At 37.3% G+C, this 23,817-nt stretch overlaps 1 protein-coding gene across 3 annotated transcripts in view; it reads left to right on the top strand.

The window, feature by feature from the left end:
- DIAPH3 (diaphanous related formin 3) overlaps positions 1-23,817 on the top strand; it is a 582,111-nt gene that overhangs the window by 389,172 nt on the left and 169,122 nt on the right. For all 3 annotated transcript variants that reach the window (XM_018056821.1, XM_018056820.1, XM_018056822.1), the window contains one exon: positions 5,582-5,717. In XM_018056821.1, coding sequence (XP_017912310.1) covers positions 5,582-5,717 — 136 coding nt within the window. The remainder of the gene's footprint in view (positions 1-5,581; positions 5,718-23,817) is intronic.

The following is a 23,817-nucleotide window of genomic DNA, read 5'->3' as shown; positions in this document are numbered from 1 at the left end:
AGGAAAAGAGGTTTTTGGCTACTATGTAAATTTGAGAACTTCTGTTTACAAAAAGGCAATGTAAATAATGCACAATGATATGTAAAAACCAGGATATTACATGCTGGAAATTTATGCTTTAAAAAGCATAAAGTTAACAAAAAATAGCATCCAGAATATTTAAAGAGCTGTAAATCATTAAGAAAATGATAATGTAATGAAACAGTGGATGAGATATGAAGAGGCATTTCATTAGAATAGGAAATGCAAATATTTTGTAAACGGGTGAGAAAATGCTTGAATTAGTAACCATAGATACACAGGTTAAAAACATGATGTAATACTATTATATACCTGCTGTATAGACAAAACACTGATAACAGTATTAGTGAGTATGTTAGCTATGTTGATGTGTTGATGGCGGAAGTGTACATTGGCTCAGTCACTTGGAAAGCATTTTGACCTCATTTAGTAGAAAAACGGAAGATGAACCTCTTGTTTTGTTCATCAGTTGTGCTCCTATCCTAGAAAGCAGTGAATTTCAAACTATTTTGTCCTCACCCACAGTGGAACCTAAACCTTTGTATTTATGTGTTTTTAGAACTGAGACAAACAATACTTAACCTCAGTCCTTCTGTTCTAAAATGTTATGTTCTATGATGGAGTGTGCTCTTTCACTCAAAGAGTATCTGTCAGCAGTTTCTAAACAAATCTAAGACTCACTGAGACCTGCCATTTACAACAAAAAAAGAAAGCTCATACGTATATACACAGGGAAGTGTACAAGAATGTTTGTAACTGCATGATTCATCATAGCTCAAGAATTGGAAACAACCCAAATCCCACTGACAGGAGAGTAAACAATAATACCCAATTTAATTTTATAAACAGTGACAAGAAAGCATAATTTATACATAAACATATGGATGAATCTTAGAAATATAATGTTGAGTGAAGAAAACAAATCATCGTGTTTACAGTAAAGGATACGGCAAGTATCAAAAAAACTAAAAAAAAAAAAAGATTATAGTAGGCACATATTATAGAGGATTACAGTGTCAGACTTCTAAGTTTTACGTTCCTACACATCCGGTTAATTTTACTGGCTTTGGGTTATTTTGGTTTCTCTGCGGGAAAGTATGTTGTATATTGCTGTAATGTATGTTTAAACTAGTTGTGACAAAGTTCATTTTATTGCGTTTAGTTATGTAGAAAGCATACATTATAGGAAAACAACTGTGAACTGGTGTGTTTTATTGTCTTCCAGAGTACACGCACATGCACCCGTGTGTGTGCGTACATGCACGTGTGTGTGTGTAGTCTCCTCAGTCGTGTCCAGCTCTTTGTGACCCCATGGACTGTAGCTTGCCAGGCTCCTTTGTCCATGGGATTCTCCCGGCGAGAATACTAGAGTGGGTTGCCATGCCCTCCAAGGGATCTGTTTGTTAACATATATGTATATATGCATGCATCATTAGTATACCTGTATATTTTATTACTGTATTTTTATAGATGCTTTAGAGTCTTTTGTTATTATTAAAAGCACATGAGCCTTAGGAACGGAGGTGGATTGTTGGTTATGCCTTTGCCGTGAATAGTCCAGATGTGTCTGAAGGTTAAAAGCCCTCTGTGTCGTTGCTCTAGACTGGTAAGCCCATGGATCTTTCAGCCAAAAGCACGCACCAGGTTGTGTCTGCAAGTTCTGCAGGCACATAGGATTTCTTTTGGTATTACATAGATGACAGTTGGGGGCAGTGCACTTTACTTGCCAACTGACTATGTAGTAAACCAGGTAAAGCATAGGATGATTTAAAGAAATTGATAGCTAACCATCTTCATGTGTTTGCATGTGTGTGCTGAGTCCCTCACTCATGTCCAACTGTGCGACCCCATTGACTGGGTCACTTCCCATTGGAGTGGGTTGACATTTCCTACTCTAGGGATCTTCCCGACCCAGGGATCAAACCCACCTTTCTTGTGTCTCCTGCATTGCCAGGCGGATTCTTTACCTCTGTACCACCTGAGAAGCTCTTACCTTCATATATGACTCACCCTCAACTTCCTTTCTGGCTTCACATTTTGGAATTGAAGAAACTAATAGGCAATTATATCTAGAATAATGTGGTTTTAGAACTAACTTTTCTGTTTTAGGCTACTTTTACTTCTCAAAATTTAGCATGAAAAAACCCCCCAAATTACCACTTGAACTGTGAGAGTATTTTCAGACTAAATACCTATTTCTGTGCTGTCTGTTGGTATTTTTCCAGCTAAAATTCTTCTAATGTCAGAATAAGATATTTTTAAATGAAATAGTCTTTTAAATGGAAATTGATAGTGCATTTTCCATAGAAGAATATAGCTTTAAGAACTCCTTCAGACCTTATTTCTCAAGGTAAACATTATTTCTATAGATCTGAGAAGTAATTTTGACTTTTTATTACCCAAAGGAGTACTAAAAAGGCGTGACAGTTATATCTAGTAATAGGTTACCTATTTGATATTCTTATTGAAATGCATCTAGTCATTAAAGTAGAAAATTCACATCTGGAAATTGTATACTTTAATAAGTTTCAAAAATAAAAGCTACATGATATTTTTACCTATTACCTGTTCCTCTTACTCCTCGCTCAAACAAGAAACAAGTTTGATCCCCATGTATTTGCCTGTCCTTTTCTCTACCACTGTTCAGTGTTCCTTTCCCATCTCCCACATGCCTGCACGGGTGCACACACACACACACACACACACACACACACAGGCATACACACTTGCGTTTAAGAGCCCGCTTATTTTCTGCTTTGGGGTTGCCTTCTCCTTTCCTAGCCTACGTTGCTCTTTATAGCAGCTGTCGTCCTCTACCTGGGGCTTAACGTGTGCTACATCAACATGAAGGCACATAGCAGAGAAAACGTAAACTGTAACCAGCTTTCAGGCATTGCGTCTGCCTCTTAGTGCTTTCATTGTAGTGAACAAGAACAGAATTATTCGGAGCTAGAATAGAGGATGCAGATTCCATTTTGAGGAAACAATTAACTGCATATTAAAATATGTATTTTTGGAGCTAGAATTTCATAGCTTACCAATATCATTTAATGTTAATATATGTCATGATCTGTGAAGTTTCTGAGAATTTACCAAAGTTTCTTGATTTCCATAATTTCATGAATGTTGGTAGAAGGCAAAAGACCATGGGTCAGAAACAAAGAATAGTTTATTATAGCAAAAATAGTAGCCAAAGTAACCAGATTTGTGGATTTCTGAGCTCAGAATTCCCACAAGGCAATGTGAAAAAGGCTGGGTTTAATACCTGCACTCACAGTGCTTTGTATTACTGGAGGGAAATCCTGAATTTAGAAAACCCAATCTTCTTTCAGAATTAAGACTATTTGACCGTTGCCCCAGTTTATCATTCTGGACAGGAAACAAATCCATTTGCTTCAGAGGGAAACACTGCCTCTATTTTCTAAGACTGTTCATATCTTTGAAAAGGTAGTTTGGAACAAAAATGCTTCATTAAGCTTGCATTTTACTTAGTTTTACTCTCTCACTTGAAAATCTTTTGTTGTTTCCTAGTTCCCTTGAAGGAAACTCTAACTCCTCATCTTGTTCTTGAATATCCTAAATGATCGGGTCCCTGCATACCTCCTGACCTCATTTAACACCACCGTACTGGCCTCTTCTCTTGCCAGCCCACCAAAAGCCTTTGCATTTGGCTCTCCCTAGATCATTACCTAGATAGCTCCTTGACTTTGAGCCTGAATTAAGACCAAGTGGGAAACCTTATCTGACCAAATAAGATGAAATAACTCTCCAGGAATTCTATCACATCCCTCCTTTTTTTGTAGTACTATACTTGTTAGAGATTTTAATTGTTTATAATCTGTCTTTGCCTCCAGACCCAACCTATCACACAGAATGTAAACTTGTTTTAGATCTATTAATATGTATCTCAAGTCTTTAACACAGTACCACTTACTGTTAGGGCTTCCCAGGTAAACGGTGGTCAAGAATCTGCTCAATCTCTGGGTCAGGAAGATCCCCTGGAGGAGGACACGGCAACCCACTCCAGTATTCTTGCCTAGAAAATCCCATAGACAGAGGAGCCTAGAGGGCTACCGTCTAGGGGCTTGGAAAGAGTTGGACACACCAAGAGACTAAGCATGCTCGCGTGTATGCATCTACAGCTCAGTCTCTCAGTAAACGTTCTTCGCGTGGATGAGTTAATACTCCCTCTATTCTATTCTTTTTGTTTCTCCTTTTTTCCCTTGCAGTTTTCCTTTTAATTGTTTTGATCAATAATACCAAACTTTATTATCTGACTTCTAATGAAGGACTTGCCCCATCTCTTGGGTTTAAAAATATATATATTATAGTCAAGAAGATTAAACCCTCACCAAGAATAACATGGCACGTACTTGTTTAATTATACACTTTTCTGCTTAATTCTATTAGTGATAAACTAGCAATTCAGTTCAGTTCAGTTCAGTCACTCATTCGTGTCCGACTCTTTGCAACCCCATGAATGCAGCACACCAGGCCTCCCTGTCCATCACCAACTCCCGGAGTTCACTCAGACTCACGTCCATCAAGTCCGTGATGCCATCCAGCCAGCTCATCCTCTGTCGTCCCCTTCTCTTCCTGCCCCCAATCCCTCCCAGCATCAGAGACTTTTCCAGTGAGTCTACTCTTCCCATGAGGTGGCCAAAGTACTGGAGTTTCAGCTTTAGCCTCATTCCTTCCAAAGAAATCCCAGGGCTGATCTCCTTCAGAATGGACTGGTTGGATCTCCTTGCAGTCCAGGGGGCTCTCAAGAGTCTTCTCCAACACCACAGTTCAAACTAGCAATTATATAACCTCTTTGGCTTCATCGGAGCTGAGAATAGTCTCCACAGGAGATTGTAATGTGATGACATGCTGTTTGTTGGCACTTTGAAAACTTCATGTTTACCTGCTGATTCCTACAGATGCCACAGGAATGGCATTTCTTGATTTGCATAAAGCTTATGAAAAGTACAAAAATAACTAGTCTCATATCTATTGAGATCTTGTGTTTCACTTATCATTATTGGTTTTGATGGCCCTGACTTTGAAATGCCATGTATTTCTTTAGTCATCCTTCTGATACTTCTATCTGTATGAAAGAAATTGTGAAACATAGATTATCATATAAAGTAGCCATTACAGTATTTCTGCTTTTTATCATTGTTTCATAAGTTATTTTTCTTGTACTCAGTGGTTTATTTACTAAAGGAGGTATGGGAGGGTAATACATTTGCTAGGCACTCTTTTGGAAGTACATATAGGGAAACAGTTTTGATTTGTAAATTAAGTCCCTTTTTTATTTTTAGTTTCTGTCTTCCTTCTCTTAGTTGATTTCACTAAGATGCAGGTGCCTTAAACGTAACAGTTGTATTTTTAGATACATAATACTTTTAACGAGGATTCATGTGCTAATCTTTTAAAAGACTGTGTTACTAATTAAAGAAGTAACCATTACCTAAAAAGATATTAAACTGCAGTTTTACAGGTGAATAATTTTACATTTTCTTTGTTTAATCATTGTGGTTAAAATTGATCATTTTCCAAAATTTGGTTATAACAGCAAGCAATGAAGGAGAATGTCAAAAAAAGAGAAGAAGAGGAAAAAGAAAAACGTGCCAAGATAGCCAAAGAATTGGCAGAGAAGGAAAGATTTGAACGCCAACAAAAGAAAAAGCGCTTATTAGAGATGAAGACTGGTGAGTACTATCAAATTTGCTATTTATATTGTATACCAAGATTAATCGGCAGTTTAATATCCTTCTGTGAAAAAGGAAGACGTGTTCACTTATTTCTGTTTTTAAACAGTAGAGCAATTCTTTCTTTTACGGGTTTTCCCCACTTCAGATTAATAACAAGTAGTGTTTTCATTCTGACATTGGTCATGGGTGGTTTTGCTGTAGTTCCATTATATGAGCATTTCTTTGGCTACTACTTAAATAACCAGCCTGCAATAATTTATTTCAGTGAATAAATTAACAACTATAGGAAACTGAGAAATTCTACAGGACAGGTAACCTATTTTCTTTAACAAAATAGTCTTAAAGAAGGGGGGAAAAATGATGGAGAGGACACTTATTGATTAAGAGACGTATCAACCAGCTGTTATAAATGGAACTCATGTATACTGCAGTCCAAACAAATGTAGAAAAACGTAGTCTGAAAAATCTGAATGCTTCAGTTTTTTCTTGTAGACATTACAACATTGTTGTGAATATGTTTTAAAGTGTCTTTTAGAGACTCATGGTGAAGTTTTATAGAGGAAAAGATGTAATGTCTTGGATTTCAGTCAAAATAGCCTTGCATGCGAATGGGCATGTGTACAGATGACACAAGAATGACTACAAATAATACTTAGTAAAGTTGAGCAATGGGTACTTGGAGGGTAGGCTATGTTCATGATACCATTTTCTCTACTTTGAAATTTTGAAATTCTCTATTTTGAAATTTTCTTTAATAGAAAGTTCTTAGAAAAAATTGAAAAGAAAAAGTACAAAAATTATTGTTTTGCAGAAACATATATGTGTATTTTCTAAATTTAAAAGGTATCACTAACTTAGAAGCAAAAGAGGTAAAATATACTTATATTTTTGCCCCCTCTAAATCCTGGTTCTTCCACCTCCAAGCCACCAAAGACTGTAGAAGACTAATTAAAATCTATCAGCCTCACTGCTAAATTACCATAGTTTACAACTTAGGCCTGCAAACTCCCCTGAAGTTTCCCTGAGGGTAAAAACCAAGATGCTTTTTTTTTCCTTCTTCACTTCTATTTTTACAGACATATTTTATCTTTAATAAAGCAAGCTGAGTACCTTGATGTGTTGCACAAGTTTTACCCAGGGGTTAAAAAATCATCCAAGCACAATTTCTTGTTTATAAGAGTACACTTGAAATCCATAAAGTGTTCACAGAAATATCTTAAAGTGTTAACACAATGTAGATCAGGACAATTAAGCATTGATTTTTAAAAGATGCTTCTGGAAACCTTTTAAAATAATATATTACTGTCTAGTTTACCAGACATTCAGGTGTTTGGACATTATTAGTTCATTGAGTTTTGGTAAACAAGTCATCTGGATGGATTGCTTGATGGCAGATTGACTGTGTATTGTGTGGGGATTTTACCTAAGGGTCTGTCATACAAAGCCTCTTAGCAATCAACCTGGAAAGTTGAAACCTGACAGGAAGCAAAAGTTTTAATGAACCTTCGTATCCAATGTAATCTTAATAATATTTTCACTTAATTTTCTTTTTCTTCTGGAGGAAGCTTCCATTTTTAAAGATAACTATGTTTATTTTATTTTTCAATTTGAAAGTAATATTTTCCTATTGTAGAAGACAAATGGGTGGCCATTCCCTTCTCCAGGGGATCTTCCTGACCCAGGGATTGAACCTGGGTCTCCTGAATTGCAGGTGGATTCTTTACTTTATGAGCCACCAGAGAAGCCCTAAGTTAATTTTATTTTCCAATTTGAAAATAGTAATTTCATGTTATAGAAGACACCTAAAAAGTATTTTAATCAAAAGACCATAATCCAAGGAATCACTGTTAATATCTTGACCCATTTTTCTTTAAATTTTAAAAGCTTCTATCTTTTAACAGTAGTTACATGACTCTAGCCAACAGACAGTTTAGTGTCTCACATTACTTCCTGAATTTCCAGAATGTTTCATTTTATGTAAATTGTGATTTTTAATTTGTAATTTTTAATATCTATGTTATTGCATCCATCGAAAGTATCATGTCTAATTTAACTTGCAGTTAATTTTACATTCATCAGTATGAGGTCATAGAGAAATATTTATTTTCAACTTTTTTTGTGTGATAGTTATTTGTGCATACCTAATGCATAAGTAGACTTCCCTGGTGGCTCAGACAGTAAAGCGTCTGCCTACAATGCGGGAGACCTGGGTTCAATCCCTGGGTCGTGAAGATCTCCTGGAGAAGGAAATGGCAACCCACTCCAATATTCTTGCATGGAAAATCCCATGGATGGAGGAGCCTGATAGGCTGCAGTCCATGGGGTCGCAAAGAGTCTGACACGACTGAGCGACTTCACTCACTCACTCAATGCATAAATAATTGAAAACTGTTTGTAATTATTAGAATATGAAAGAAAAAAGGTTAAATAGTTTTAAGATTCTTGGTGCATGCTACCAAACTGATTTCCAGAAATATTTTTCTACTTTCACCAACTTTTACTATTTAGTTTATGAATGTGCCTTGGTTTGATATTTCTCATTTTGTAAGGTTTTTGTTAACTTAATAGGTTAAAAAGTTGTATTTTATTATCTTAACTTGCATTTCTGTGAGTACTACTGAAACTGGACTTTTTTCCAAATGTCTGCGGAGCATTTGCATTCCTTCCTTTGTGCGTGGCATTGTCTTATTTTTATCATAGATTTATGTATTCATTATGTATCAATATTTACATTAAAAATTTTTTTTTACTTTTTTAAAAATAACATAACCATGTATTACTGTATCAAGTGGCAAAGCTCAACAATGCAAAATCAAATTACTTTTGCACCAACCTGATAATTTTACATACGGTAATGCATATGTTTCAGTGCTACTCTTCTCAATTCTTCCAAACCTCTCTTTTCCCCTCTGTGTCCATAAGTCTCTGTCTTCGTCTCCACATGCCTTGCAGATAGGTTCATCAGTACCATCTTTCTAGATTCCATATATAAATTGCTTCCTTTTTGTGTAATATTTTATTGTAATCTTTGCTTTTGTGACTTTTTTCCTATCATATCTAAGTTTAGAAAATCATTCCTTTGATAATTTCTTATTCCACTTCAATTTCTTTTTTTAGTTTGTTTGTGTAATACTATTTTCTCCATTTATTTGTAATTCTGTCTTAGTTATTCATATATTTGACACGTAGTTTTTAATATGCTAGAATCTGTTTCTGAGTTCTGTCAAAACTGTTCTATTTTAACCATCATTTATGTCCAATAGTTTGTTTATATTGTGTTAAGGTTGTTACTTTTCTGTTCTTAATTATTAAGATAAAATTGAATATTTTTGATTTTAAAATAAATTTAAGAAAAGTTTTCTGTTGCATCCTTTGACCTACTAGATTATTTTATAGAACATTTTCCATACTATCCTTCCCCCAACATGGTCTGAAAAGTTTTATCATGGATGAGTCTCACATAAATGTAAGGCTCTCACTTGATAGAGATTTCCAAAACCGTTAGATGCTGAGGTCCATTTGTGCCATACATTCCGTCATTTTCCAGGAGAGTATTCTTCAAAGAATATTCTGGCTGACATTGACTTATATAAACTATTAAATAAATACTTTAATGCATCTTAAAAAATATTATATTATGTGTGACTATTTTAAAAGGTTTAATCAAAGCCTTTTGATAAAAGACGATACAACTTTTGGTACAGCAGAAAGCTTTGATGTTCTTTTGAAAACATTTGAAAATTTTGTAACTCAAGTTTTAATTTTTTTCTTATAGGCTATAGCATTTTAAAGAATCTAGACTTGAGGGCTATATCCCAAATTTTATGGTACATAAACATATAATTTTCTCACCAAAGTAAAAGACCTCTTCTGAAATCCCAGTAAATAGTGATTATTCTGAATGGTCTTTAATTTTCCTTTAAACATACCATGATTATTAGCATAGAAAAACTAGGTATTCAGTCTCAATATTATTGTAGCTATTATAACCAAGTAAGTCATATAAGTATCAAATATATTATTACTGATATGTTGATACCTTTCTTTATATTCAAAAATAGTATAAATATGAAGTAACCTTTTTCTTTCCATATTAGATATAGAACATACTTTTTGTCACTGGATATTATATTGTTATGAAAAATACAAGTGCTGAGGTCTTCCATTATTATTTTATTGCTATAGAAAAAATTAATAGCTATGCCACTTTTGTTTCTTTTATTCAGCCACAGTTTTTTACCCCCCTCAGTGTGCTAGAATTGCAGTGATAAATAAGGAGAAATAAGATTTCTGTTGTAATGAAGTTTAAAATTCTAATATGAGGGTCATTATCTTATTATCTTATATTTATAATTATTTTATACATCTTATACATAACCATATATATAATATAATTTCAGATTATAGAAAGTTATGTGAAGTAAAGTAAGACGAGATAATGAGATGGAAATGGAGACTGGCTGGGTTGGTTAGTGCACATGATGAATTTTGGTCCTCAGAACTCAGAAAGGAGAATATTAAGATAGCAGACTTACTAATTTAAAGTATTGGTTACAAAACTCCTTATAAACTGTTAGGATAACTAGGCTCATGTGATTTACTATCCTATATATGCTAATATTGTGAACTTTTTAAACATCTTATTGTGAAGATAGCTAAATTTTCATGTATTTCTTTCTGGGTGTTATTATTTTCATGTAGAACATACTGTTACTGTAATCTTTATAGAAGTTATCAGCCTGACTTTCCTTTTATCTAAAGAAAATAGAAGGGCAAATTGTTTAATTTACAGTTGTGTTTTGTCACCTCTCTGGATCAGTAACTGTTTGTTTTGTCTTGTTTTTGTGTGTAGAACACATACTCCTGAATGAAACAGGGGAGAAAAATCTTCAACCCTGCCCTGCCCTAAACACACAGGGAGCTTCCTTCCATCTATTTTTATGACTGTAGTATTTTCATCATGCAAATAAGAACTATATTTTCACAGATGTACAAATTCTTGCATCACCACCTGAGGTAGTGGAGTAAATTTAATTCCTGCTCTTTCTTATCCATTGTAAATCACTACTTGCCCTTGGCAAGAGAGCAAACAACTATTTGAAAGTCTACTATTTATTATCACTATCATTTCCGAATGTTATTTTTGTTAGTAGAATGAAAATAAACACTGAATAGTGGGCTAAGTTTTACTGAGAAGAAAAGTGCAGCATTAAAAACCCGTTAGAGCAGCAAGACTAAGCAGCACCCCATCTCGTGTTATCATGTGATGGGATTAAAAGGCCATTTGTCTCATTTTCGTTCTGTTTGGAAATGATGAGCCTGGAGGTCTCTTAAATATTCACATGTGCAGTTGTTATTTCTGTTGAATGGTTTGATATTACATAAAACAAACAACTGCATTTTCAAGATGCCTTTAATTGGCTGAATTTTGAATACATTTTCTAAGGTTGATGTTTAAATTTGAGTTATTTTAATTTGCAAGATAGTGAAAGTATTAAATATCTGATGTAGAAATTTGTAAGTATAGACACTAAAATTTATTTAAAGTGCATAGCTATCCTTATATGTGATCATTTCTAGTGAGACGAATAGTGAATTTATGTGATTATGTATGACTTTTTCAAAACTGCACTTCGGTTTCTTAATCATGGAAAAGAATAGGGTGTTTGATAATAGAATTCAAGTATTATGCTTTAAGACTTCCCAAGTATGTAAGTTGATTCACTTAATTTTTAAATTGCACATCAAAAGGGTCTTGAAATGGACCCAGTGTTATATAATTATGTTTTGTGGAGGAAGTAAATAAGAGCTTATTTAATGGAGCAATAAAAACTATATGAGCAGCTTCTATATTTTAGTCTTTAGGTTTGCAGTTTGTTTATTATTTATTAGACTTAAATGTCTCATTTGGTACAACTTCAGTCTATTAAATAAAGAGATAATTAGCTTTTAGAAATCTGTTGTTTACCCACATGGCCAAAACTGCTCCTTTGTTTTCTATTTTGCAATTTAGAATAACTAAGCAATTAGGCCTCCATTTTAGAGGAAATGCATATTACAGAAATACTGCTTGGGATTGTCTCTGCCAGTCTCAACAGAGATGCAGTTAAGGTGTGTACTTGCTTTTACGAAGGATTGACATTTACCCTTTCCTCTACATATATATAAAACTTAGATTATTTTCCATAATTGCATATAGCCTAGTTTTATAGACTTTCTCTTCTCTAGAGCTTTCAGTTTTGTAGCATCTTCTGACTATTGATGATGCTTAAGAGACTAATTTATTTCTCTACTTAGAAGAATATAATAAATTTGCATTGCTTTTTTTCTTACCTTCAGATTTTATGAAATAATAATAATGATACTAGTAATAAAAGCAATAACACCCAATATTACTGGTATTATTACTACTACCACCACCATTTATAGATCACATATTGTTTTCCAGGCTCTGAATATGTTTATTACTGCATGTAATAGTTGCAGTGATCTTTGGAGACTTATTTTTATCAGAGTCAATTAATTCCTTTTGTACATAGTCACAAATTTAGCAAGCCAATACTCATGTTTTCTGACCACGGTTCATATTTCTATTTTTATTTCTTAAAATTTTTTAAATTGGCGTATAGTTGATTTACAGTACTGTATTATTTCAAGTTTACAGCTTTAGATTATTTTCTGTTATAGGTCATTACCTTTTAAGAGATGCAGATTCGATCCTGGGGTCAGGAAGATTCCCTGGAGGAGAAAATGGCAACCCTCTCCAGTATTTGGCTGGAGAATCCCACAAAGAGTCAGACAAAGAGTCTGACTCTCACAAAGAGTCAGACATGACTGATGTGACTCAGCATGCACACATACGTTATTACAGGATATTGAATATAGTTCCTTGTGCTATACAGTAAATCCTTATTGTTTATTTTATATATAGTGGTAATTTATCCCTCCCCTCCTCCTGTCCTCTTTGGTAATGATGTTTGCTTTCTATGTGTGTGAGTCTGTTTCTGTTTTGTAAATCAGGAGATTTGTATTATTTCTTTAGATTTCACATATAAGTAATATCATATAGTATTTGTCTCTCTGTCTGACTTACTTCATTTAGTATGATGTAAGGTTGATAACCCGAAAGTTGTGTTTTTTGATATTCCTTTACTGGTGACGACTTCACCATTATAGAGAAAAATGGGACCAAAACAACCTTAGTAACTGGTGACAGGCACTGGACTATACCTGTGTGGAGAGCTGTCCGCCCTGAAAACCTCTGAGAGGCGCTATCTCTTCAGCAGTACCATGCCGGTGGCTTTCCCTTTGTCCTCAGAAGTTCCGAGAGGACTGCCAGATTAGGAGTGCTTCCCTGGTGCTGCTTTGATTCTTCTGCTCGCTCAAAGATTTGGAGGGGGGATTTTTCAGTGCTCTGGATAGGTCTGAGCCCATAGCTCAGTAGCTCTGAAGGGAGCAAAAATGTCACCAGGATTTCACTGCTTGACCCAGGTTGGAGGTTAGGGACCCAGGGACCCACTGTGTAGTGTTTTTGAAAGGGCACAGACACCTTAGTGTGCTTTACTAGAGCTCAAGTGCCCTGAAACACCCACCCCCAGCTCTACCATGTGACCTTTTTTTTCCGGAGTGTATTAAGACTGAGACCCCATGAAATAGAATCAGAGGGTGTCTGGTGGGAGACTTTTCCTAGAGTCTCACCAGTACAATACAGGTTTTCATTTGTGTGCAGGAGTCTCTCACTGGAAAGCACAGCTTCAATTGTGGAAACTCACTCAGAGAGCGGCTTTTGTGTGCCTCACAGATGTCTTCTCTATGTGGCTGTGCAGTGCTCACGCACCATTTTGTCTCCTTGAAAAAGGCCTAGAAAAGAGAAATTAGGAGAGGAGGCTCGCAAACTTCTCTAGCACAATCTACCTTGAAACCTTGATTCTTTTTTTTTGTTTTAAACTTTAAATGTGTCCTTTGTTAAACATCATTATGGTACATCTTCACACTAATTGGTTTATGGCTCATCTAATATTAAAAATCATTTGCATTGCCCTTCTGAGAATTATATAATATTCAGTTCAGTTCAATCACTCAGTCAATAATTTTGATCTTATTACAGTGCGAAGATAATATAACTTTAATAACATCAGCTACGTTTATTGTATGTAGTTGAGGACTCAACACAGTAGCATCATCCTTGTATATAATCTTGAGTACTCCTTAGGTAACTGTCTCCCTAATCAGTAGTTATTAATACAGAGTACACTTTCCAAACAGTGCATTATTGTCACCATGAGCCCGTCCATGTCAGATGGCCAGTTCTGAGTTGAATTATTATTTGTATTTGATGGAAAGTTGTTATCCTTAATTTCAGAGATAGATGTTGAATATTGTCTTGTTTTCAGGCATGATCACAAATCTCTCTGTTTTTTAAAAAACTTATCTCATTTCTGTAGTCTAATGATTCTCTTTAAACGTTACATAAATCTTTTTTAGCATTTACCCTGAGAAACAGGCCTCCATAAACCTTAAGTTGTTTTAGATCCAGAGGATATAGACTTTTGAACCCGACTGTTACTTTACCCAATCTATCACTATACTCTTTATACATACATATACACACATATCAGGGATGATATAAATTTCACCTTTTTTCAACTATTATATATATATAGATAGATATATAAATGTGTATGAAAGTGAAAGGGAAGTCGCTCAGTAGTGTCCGACTCTTTGCGACCCATGGACTGTAGCCCACCAAGCTCCTCCGTCCATGGGATTCTCCAGGCAAGAATACTGGAGTGGGTTGCCATTTCCTTCTCCAGGGGATCTTCCCGACCCAGGGATCGAACCCAGGTCTCCCACATTGCAGGCAGACGCTTTAACCTATGCACCACCAGGGAAGCCCTTATAAATGTGTGTGTGTATATATATATATATATAAATGTGTGTGTGTGTGTATATATATATTTGTGCAAGGCAGCCAATCAGAGAAAATTGCAACCAACACAGAACTGTTTAGGTCATTTGAACAGTTAAATATATCTACAACCCCTTTTACAACTCAAAAATGTATGGTGCTCTGAAAATCAGAAATTTTTGTGTCCAAACTGATTTGATGCCAAACCTGACTTGAATTGATAGGTGGCTCCATGAAATGTGAATACTTGCGTTGCAGAAATAAAAAGATTTTTAATTAGAGGATGCAGCTCTAAGTTGCTCCGGGTTTGTTGTGATTTTACAGTGTGTACACCTTTTGACCTTTCCACAATCTGCAGAACTTCAGTTCTGAAATAGCTGACTGCAGAGCTTAGAGATAAGAGACTGTAACCTTGAACTTCTCAGTGACTGTCCTCCTCGTGTGTTGAACTGGTTATACCATCCACTCCACCTCTGGCCTAGTCATGACTACTTCTCTGAGTTTATGTAGATGTTCTCTCTGCCATCAGTACTTTCTTCCTAATTCTTAACTGACTGAATCTTACAAAATGTGATTTAACAATTCTTGCATTCTCCGAAAAGTCTTCTCTGAATATTTGCCCTTGATTGTAGACAGTCTCTCTTTTATAAACTATTATAGTCTTACCATATTAATTATGTATGGAATATTTGGTTATGGTCATTTTATTTGCTTTAGTCTTATGCTTCTAGTAAGTTGTGCATTTTTCAAGAACATGGCCTTACACATTCTTTTTTTTATAGGACCTGTGTGCACATAGTAAATACCCAGAAAGACACTTAGAAGATTTGCCAAAAAATTGATACATAGCTGGTTGAAAGACATCTGTTTCCTTTTGTGTTCAGTTGAGCATATTGTTATTTACATGGAAAGTAAAAATGTCAATCAAGCTACAGCTCTTGAGCCAAGTCATCCTGCACTTATTTTTATAAATAATATTTGTTGGAAGATAGCCACACTCTTACCTTTACATATCGTCTATGGCTGCCTCTGTAGTACAAGTATGGTACTAAGTAAGTAAGTGGGACACGGACTGTTTGTCTCGTATTTGCTATCTGGTTTTTTGAGAAAAAGTCTCCCAACTCCTGATATATGTCAGTAATCTATAGATATTATTCTTTCAGTTTGGTAACACAGAGTTTAAAAGAAAACTGTTCTATTAACTTTTAAAAAAAATCTTCCTGTGGCCAAAGCGTACATTTGCAGAGTGGCTGATCTGCGTTGCAAACAGAGGATCTGGTGGTTAAATCAGTAAAGAATATTGATACACATCTCCAGCAGCAGCTTACCTGACTTTTAGATTCTGTTCATCTGGAATGGAGAGCTGTGCAGTTGAACTTTTGACATGCCAGCAAGAGCCGGGACCGACAGTTGGTCCCGATCCAGCCAGCACGGCCATTGTCCTCCTACCCTTTCATTCGCGCTTTGTCCGCAGCGTTTCTGTGCTGTTGTTAGTATGTTAGTATTTTGAGATGAAAATATCAATGTGTCAGAAGGGCATGGGGGAGCCAGGTGTTTATTTCTTTATTAATAGGCCGTCTCTCTTCTTTTCCAATTTTTGGTCATTTTGACATTAAATCCCTAAAGTCGAAGGAAATTCATTCAGTGGTGTTGAACTTGGTCAAGAAAGTTGCTCCAAGTCTGAAGTGAATATATTGCTGAGTAAAAAGAAACTAAGTAGTGCTTGGCTTTGGATGATGACTAAGTATACCCTTAGGCAGACTGGGAAAATTAACCAGAGAAATTGAATATTTATGTGTTACTTGAAAAAGGTATAAATAGGCATTAGTGCTTAGATGAAATTAGACATTATTTTATAATAGGATTTTAAAGCATTGTTTCCTGGATAGCTTCCTTCCTGAGATAGCCAATGTTCTTCAAGAAAATTAGAAGCAGCGTAATATTAATGAAGTTAACACTGAGGACAGCCTTTACACAGGCGAGGATGCCCTAAGGCAGGAAGAATTTGACAGACTGCTGTAATACAGAAAATAGATGACTGATTGTTTTTGGAACAAGCAATTCTTGAGAGACATTGCCAGCTAGAGTGAATTATGTCACCATCGAACTTTCACCAGTAATTATCATTAATGGGTGAAAGTGACAGTAATTTTAGTTTAATAGAATCCTTTGAATGTTCATTTTTAAACTATTAGTGGTATTCGTGAAGGAACTCTTGCAAAGCAGAAACATTTCTGTCAAAATTAGTGTTGAGTTAGAGGCTCCATCACCAGCCTTCAGGAGACTTGTGTAAAGTATCATTGCAGGAGGAGCCTGCAGTGCCCTCCAAAACCATTCCCTCTCCACTGCTTTGACTTGCCATTAGTTCCAAGCTTCCCAATATGCAGCATTTCCTCCTTTTAGCTCAACTGCAGAATATTCTTCAAATGTCATAAAGTCAAGAAGATTGGTGAACAAAAGGGATTCTTTATTTAAAAGCCAAGAATTAAGAAAAAGGCAGGTTTTCTGTTGCACTTAAGATGTATAATTATTGATTGAATTGAAATTATGATCACTTGTTTCCAATAGATATTCTTCATGCTAATTAGATTATGTTTTCACAGGTAAATAAAAGTACTTACTTTTCTTTTTCTTTGCCCTCCATTATTTATTTTAATATGGAACAATGTTGAGCTCTCAAAAAAGCATAGTAATTTTTCATAGTACTCAGTCACTATTTCTTCATTGCATGGAGTATTTTTATTAGATTGAGGTTAAATCAGTAAGTAAATAAATCTCTTAAGTGTTTTAATAGTTGCTCCTGCTACCACTTTGCTGTGTCTGTATCTGTTATCCTCTGATTTCAGCTTTGGTAGATGAAAGTGTGTCACTTGTGATCATGGGAAGCACCTTTGATCCTTGCAGAAAGGCCCTACTGTTTGCTCACCTTCCCCACAGATTGCAGCCTTTGGAGAACTTTTCCATGGGATGCTCAAGGAACTTGGTCCAAGGAAACCTGAGGTCTGGGTTTACTGTGTTCTGATTCTTCTATTTCAGCACTTTGCTGTGCCCAGTGTTGCAATCTGAGACAGTGATGTTTCCTAAATCATGGGAGTATCTGCTGAGATTCAACATAGAATGGCCTCATGATACATTTAGAGGCATAGTGGAGAATTTATGAACTGTCTCTTCTGTGCCTGGAAAGTTAGAAGAGCTCAAATGATAGAAAGCTTTGTTCAGAACTGCTGCACTCACATCATGGGAGAAAACTTGGGAAGGAGGGTTGGTTTTCCAGTTTTCCTCCTCCCCAAGAGGAAATTTCCATTTTATGTTTTACACCGTCCTCTTCCTAAAGCAGTGCACCTTGATGGGCTAGAAATAGAATACAAACTCATTGCCATCTACCGACTCTAAAAAGGGAACACCAAGAAGAGAAGGGAGATGTGTCCACAACAGTGTTTAGCATTGTTAGAATCAGAGCAGTTCTTCCATAGAGGCCTGGGGTGGGGGGTCAATGTGCCTCCGTTTCCTCCCTAACAACAGAATTTTTATAATATCTGAAAACTGAGGGGACTTCCCTGGTGACTCAGACAGTAAAGAATCCACCTGCAATGCAGGAAACGTGGGTTCGATCCCTGGGTCAGGAAGATCCCCTGGAGAAGGAAATGGCAGTACTCTTGCCTGGAGAATCCCTTGGACAGAGGAGCCTGGTGGGCTACAGTCCATGGGGTCGCAAGAGTCGGATACGACTGAGTGACTGACACACACAGCTTAGCTAAGGGAGGCTTGTGTGTATTTGTGTGTGATTGCTCTTACCCTGCTTCAATTAGAGGTCAGCTAACTATGAAAATAAAAATCATAAGTTTCAAGAATTTGGTATACTCTCCCTAAAAACTTATCAGAGCCCTCTTTGGAGTAAAAAGTTTCTCTCATTTCATTAGTTAGATGATATGTATCTTCTATAAAATATGAAAAAAGAAGAAAATGACACAAAACGTTTACTATAATTATTTTGAATGACACTTCAATTAATGTTCTGATTTAGCTGCTTTATACGTGAAAATTAAACATACTTAAATTTCTTAAGAAATTTACAAACTAAAATTCTCTCATACAAAAATAGTCACATTTAAAAAAAATAAACCTTTCAAAATGAGTTTCTGTTTTAATACAGTATCTTTCCATAGCAGGTGTTCAGTAAGCACTTTTAAAATATTAATGTAATTCATGTCTGTGGGACAAAAATCCCTCAATTGTACACATTCTATTTAAGTAGACTCACTTCAAAATCACTGCAGATGGTGACTGCAGCCATGAAATTAAAGGATGCTTGCTCCTTGGAAGGAAAGCTATGACCAACACAGACAGCATATGAAAAAGCAGAGACATTACTTTGCCAACAAAGGTTTGTCTAGTCAAAGCTATGATTTTTCCAGTAGTCATGTATGGATGTAAGAGTTGGACTATAAAGAGAGCTGAGCACCAAAGAATTGATGCTTTTGAACTATGGTGTTGGAGAAGACTCTTGAAAGTCCCTTGGACTGCAAGGAGATCCAACCAGTCCATCCTAAAGGAGATCAGTCCTGAATATTCATTGGAAAGACTGATGTTGAAGCTGAAACTCCAGTCCTTTGCCCACCTGATGCGAAGAGCTGACTCATTGGGAAAGACCCTGATGCTGGGAAAGATTGAGGGCAGGAGGAGAAGGGGATGACAGAGGATGAGACGATTGGATGGCATCACCGACTCAATGGAGCTGAGTTTGGGTAAACTCTGGGAGGACAGGTAAACTCCCTGGATGGACAGGGAGGCCTGGCATGCTGCAGTCCATAGGGTCTCAAAGAGTCAGACACGACTGAGTGACTGAACTGACTGACTGACTTAAAGGTAAACTGACCTAATCCCATTACAAGATGTGACATCTGTCAAGTTTGTTGCTCCTGTAGCACTGACATCAAATAGGTATTTCAGTCAAAAGAACAAATTCAAGTCTGCAAAGATACAATATTTCTATAAATACAGTTTAATTTCTAACCCTGAACCACCAGCCTGCCTGTTGGTAAAGAACTTAGGTAATTCTCTGTGTGTTTTAACTCAGTAATTCTAGGGTAGAATCCAGTTATTGATGTTTGAAATTCCCTGCCAAGCTCTCTCCCCAAAGGAACTCCAAGCTTGAAAGTCAGCTTGGGGCATACTCCTAAGGTTGTGTGTTCTTCTTGACTGAGTTCTGTCTGGACACCAAACACCCTCCCTGCTTAGATATAATTTCTTCTGCCTGCTTTTGGTAAAAACGATGTCTGTTTTGCTCTTAAATCATGACCCATGAGATCTGATGGGTCGCTCTTAGATGCCTCCTTTGCTCCCTGATGTTTGTTCTTGTTCAGTTGCTAAGTCGTGGCTGACTCTTTGTGACCCCATGAATTGCAACACACCAGGTTTCTCTGTCCTTCAGTATCTCCCGGAGTTTGCTCAAACTAATGTCTGTTGATTTGATGGTGTCATTCAACCATCTCATTCTCTGTCAATCCCTTCTCCTCCTGCCCTCAGTCTTTCCCAACATCAGTGTCTTTTCCAGTGCGCTGACTCTTCTCATCAGGTGGCGCGAGTATGGGAGCTTCAGCTTCAACATCAGTCCTTCCAATGGATATTTAGGGTTGATTTCCTTTAAGATTGAATGGTTCGTTCTCCTTGCAGTCCAAGGGACTCTCAAGAGTCTTCTCCAACACCACGGGTCAAAAGCATCAGTTCTCCAGCACTCAGCCTTCTTTATGGTCCAGCTCTCACATCCTTAAGTAACTAGTGGAAAAACCATAGCTTTGACTAGACAGACCTTTGTTTGTTAAGTGGTGTTTCTGATTTTTATCTTGCTGTCTAGGTTTGTGGTGTTCAGACGTGTATCTGAATTCTTTGATGGGGCTTTCCAGCCTGCTTGTCTCCCCAGCCAGGGCCCAGGGGGGTTCATTGCTCCTCCCGCAGCTCTCAGGTCCTGGGGTGAGGAGTGTTCTGCAGCCCGCTTGCTCCCGGGCTAGCTCTCAGCACCCAGTGCACGTGCCCGATGCTTCCTGGATCTGCTTGTTGCACACAGGCGCTTCCACTCTTTCTTCCACTCTCCATGACTCCATGGGAGATTCTGCATGTGGTCCCACTTCCTCTGGAATGAGGGGCAGTGTGCCGGGGTCCCACCCTGTGTGGACTCTCTGTGTTTTCTAGTCTCCCAGCAGATGGGGGTTTTTCTGTCAGTAACCCAGGTGTGTCGTGTGTGTTCTCTCCTATGTGGAGAGCTCCTATATTCGAATGGTCCTCTACACTTCCACTTTATGGAAGAAGGGAGGGCTGGCATCTGAGCAGCTGTGCTGACGCCTCTGCTATTCTGTAGAATTCTAGAATCCTGAAGTAGGTGGATAACTGAATGAACACATACTGATGTAAGTCAGGGCTTCCATGCCTGGGAATCTACTGGCCTGAGTGAGTTAAGACACAGAGGCAGGAAATCCATATTTTCATAGCAAAAACCAAAGTAGCAGGTCTAGTGTGAGTGTTTAGTAGAGCTGTAATAAAAGAGGAAGCTAAATTGCAAGATGGGAGAGTGTGCTGCTGTGTTTTTGGATTTTTCCTTCATCCTGCAGGCACACTTCAAGGGCGTTGTGCAGATCAGTGGTAGCGCCTTCTTTTTAGAGAGATGGTTCTGATAGCAAAAAGGCAGATCAATTAGAAAACGAGGGGCGGTAGGGGTCGCTGAGGGTCAGACAAGACTGAGCAACTTCCCTTTCACTTTTCTCATGCGTTGGAGAAGGAAATGGCAACCCACTCCAGTGTTCTTGCCTGGAGAATCCCAGGGACGGGGGAGCCTGGTGGGCTGCCGTCTATGGGGTCACACAGAGTTGGACATGACTGAAGCGACTTAGCAGCAGCAGCAGAAAGACTGAGAGAAATTAGGAGACTTGCAATTTTGCAATAGTTAAATTGCAAACGCCTGAACTAGGATGCACTCAAAACAGGAAGACTGGATGGATTGGAAAGGCAGTTAGAGGTAGTAGCAATAGGCTTTCGTTCCTGATTGGGTTTTCAGAACCTGGAGAAACTTTCATGACAGGGTGGGTGATGTCTATATAGCTTTAGGACACATTGAGTTTGCATCTCTAATTTCAAGCCTTTTTATTTGGATGGGAATTGAGCTTCCCAGGTGGTGCTAGTGGTCAAGGATCAAGAGATACAAGAGACAAGGTCCCATCCTTGGGTCAGGAAGACCCCTGGAGGAGGAGATGGCAACCCAACTCATTATTCTTTCCTGGAGAATCTCGTGGACAGAGGAGCCTGGTGGGCCACACCCGATGGTGTTGCAAAGAGTCTGATATGACTGACTGAGCAGGCACGCTGAGGCCTGAACGGACCTGGCATAAGGTTATGGCACAACAACTGCACATAAATGTTAGCTTCTTTCTTAGAGAAAGGAAATAAATTTCTTTGCTAACAAAGACAGTTTAGTTGTGTTAGGCATTTTAGTAAGTACAGTAACCAAGACCACTTAAGAGCAAATCCTGTTAGCTCATGAGGATATAAGTTGGGGCAACTCCCCACTGGAGTCTGACCGAGGCTTGGGACATGGGTCAAGTAACACAGACTACGTGTCCCGTCATCCTCTTTGAAGGGAACTGGGTCACTCCTCCTCCTTCCACCTTAGCTGATATCAGCTCAGATATTCAGTGCCAAGGCTCTGGGATTCTCAGTGCAGAAATTTGTTTTCATATTTATTTATCTGGCATATATGATGTGATTTAGCATTTTGTGATTTTTTTAAGCATTAATCACAGCTTATCTAGCAGAGCAAAAGACAGCCCTAAGGTTTCTGTGTGATTTACTCTTGTGGTTTTAAATTTCTGACCAAAAAATACACAAATTGGCATTGGAGTGCCTTCCTTCTTTAATAGAATTATTAGATTATTACTGTCATGGTGAAAATGTTGCCTTCATTTAACAGATACTTATGGAATGTCATGGCACTGTAAAATGAGCAAACATCCCTGCCCTTGTGGGCTTATATCCTGGCAGAGAAGACACTGTTTAAGATGAATTTACTGTAGTGTTAGAAGTGAGTAAGTTCTGAAGAGAATAAAATAAAGCAGGGTCATGGGGATAGGAAGTATGGAAAGGAGTGATATGTTTTTAACTTGCCCAGGTTCACGCTGTTGCCAACTGTGAGCATCATGCTGTAGTGCTGAGAGCCCCAGCCTAGGGGTCCCCATGACCAGGTTTCCAACCCCAGCTCTACCGGCATGACAGTGAGCAGATCAGTTAGCTTCCCAGAACAAAGTCGTCTCATCCATAAAGCAAGGTTTCCTTTGACTCTGAAATCTGATTGATCTTCTATAAATTAATTTTTAAGTAAAATATGTGCTGTGTTAGAGCACAAACAATCAAATGTGTTTAGCTCTCCAGCTCATTTTGTAACATTGTCCTTTATTAAAATACAAAGTCTATTATGATAAAACTCTCTTTGCATTTGGCAGTGACTAGCAGTGTCTCCCCATGTGCAGTGTGTTGTTTTGGTTTTCTTTCCATTTGGCTGTAGGACAAATGTGAAAGTTAACTTATTTAAAATGTTTTCCCAATGCTTTGATTGGTGAAAGAAAGATACGAGTTTAGAAAAAGTTACTGATAAGAGGAACTTGGGGAAATATGTATGTATGCAGATGTGTATGTGTGTATATGAACAGATCTTTTCAGTAATGAATTGTCTTGTGCCAATTACTAGTCTGCTTCTATATTAATTTTCTGAATGGAACATGTTTAGTATGTATATAGAACAGAAATATAAATGCCATTGATTATAGAATTGGTTGACCCTTTCACAGATTGACAACTTCTTATTTTCCTTGACAAATACTCAGTCAGCACTTCAGTCTGTTAAGAGTAGAGCTCATTAACATGCAGAAACTAGCAGCCTGATCTAGTTATAATGTATCTTTAATGTCTGACTTATGCAGGGTAGTGTGGGTCCTTAGTCTTGTAATAATATGTAGAGTGGCCTCCCATGAGCAACAAGGTTCTGAGATCAATATAACCTGGATAAAACCTTTATCCATAACAACTGTCATTAGGAATGACTAGCATTTCGCTAATTAGCCCACCATTTACAACCCATAAGCTTCTCACAGATGGTGGATGTTTATAAACACCCACAGATGTGTGCACAGCTGACTCCCAGTTATC

Source organism: Capra hircus, chromosome 12, assembly GCF_001704415.2.
Source record: "Capra hircus breed San Clemente chromosome 12, ASM170441v1, whole genome shotgun sequence".
Taxonomy (NCBI): domain Eukaryota; kingdom Metazoa; phylum Chordata; class Mammalia; order Artiodactyla; family Bovidae; genus Capra; species Capra hircus.
The sequence above is the reverse complement of the archived record's forward strand: the minus strand, read 5'-3'. Positions and strand labels throughout refer to the sequence as shown.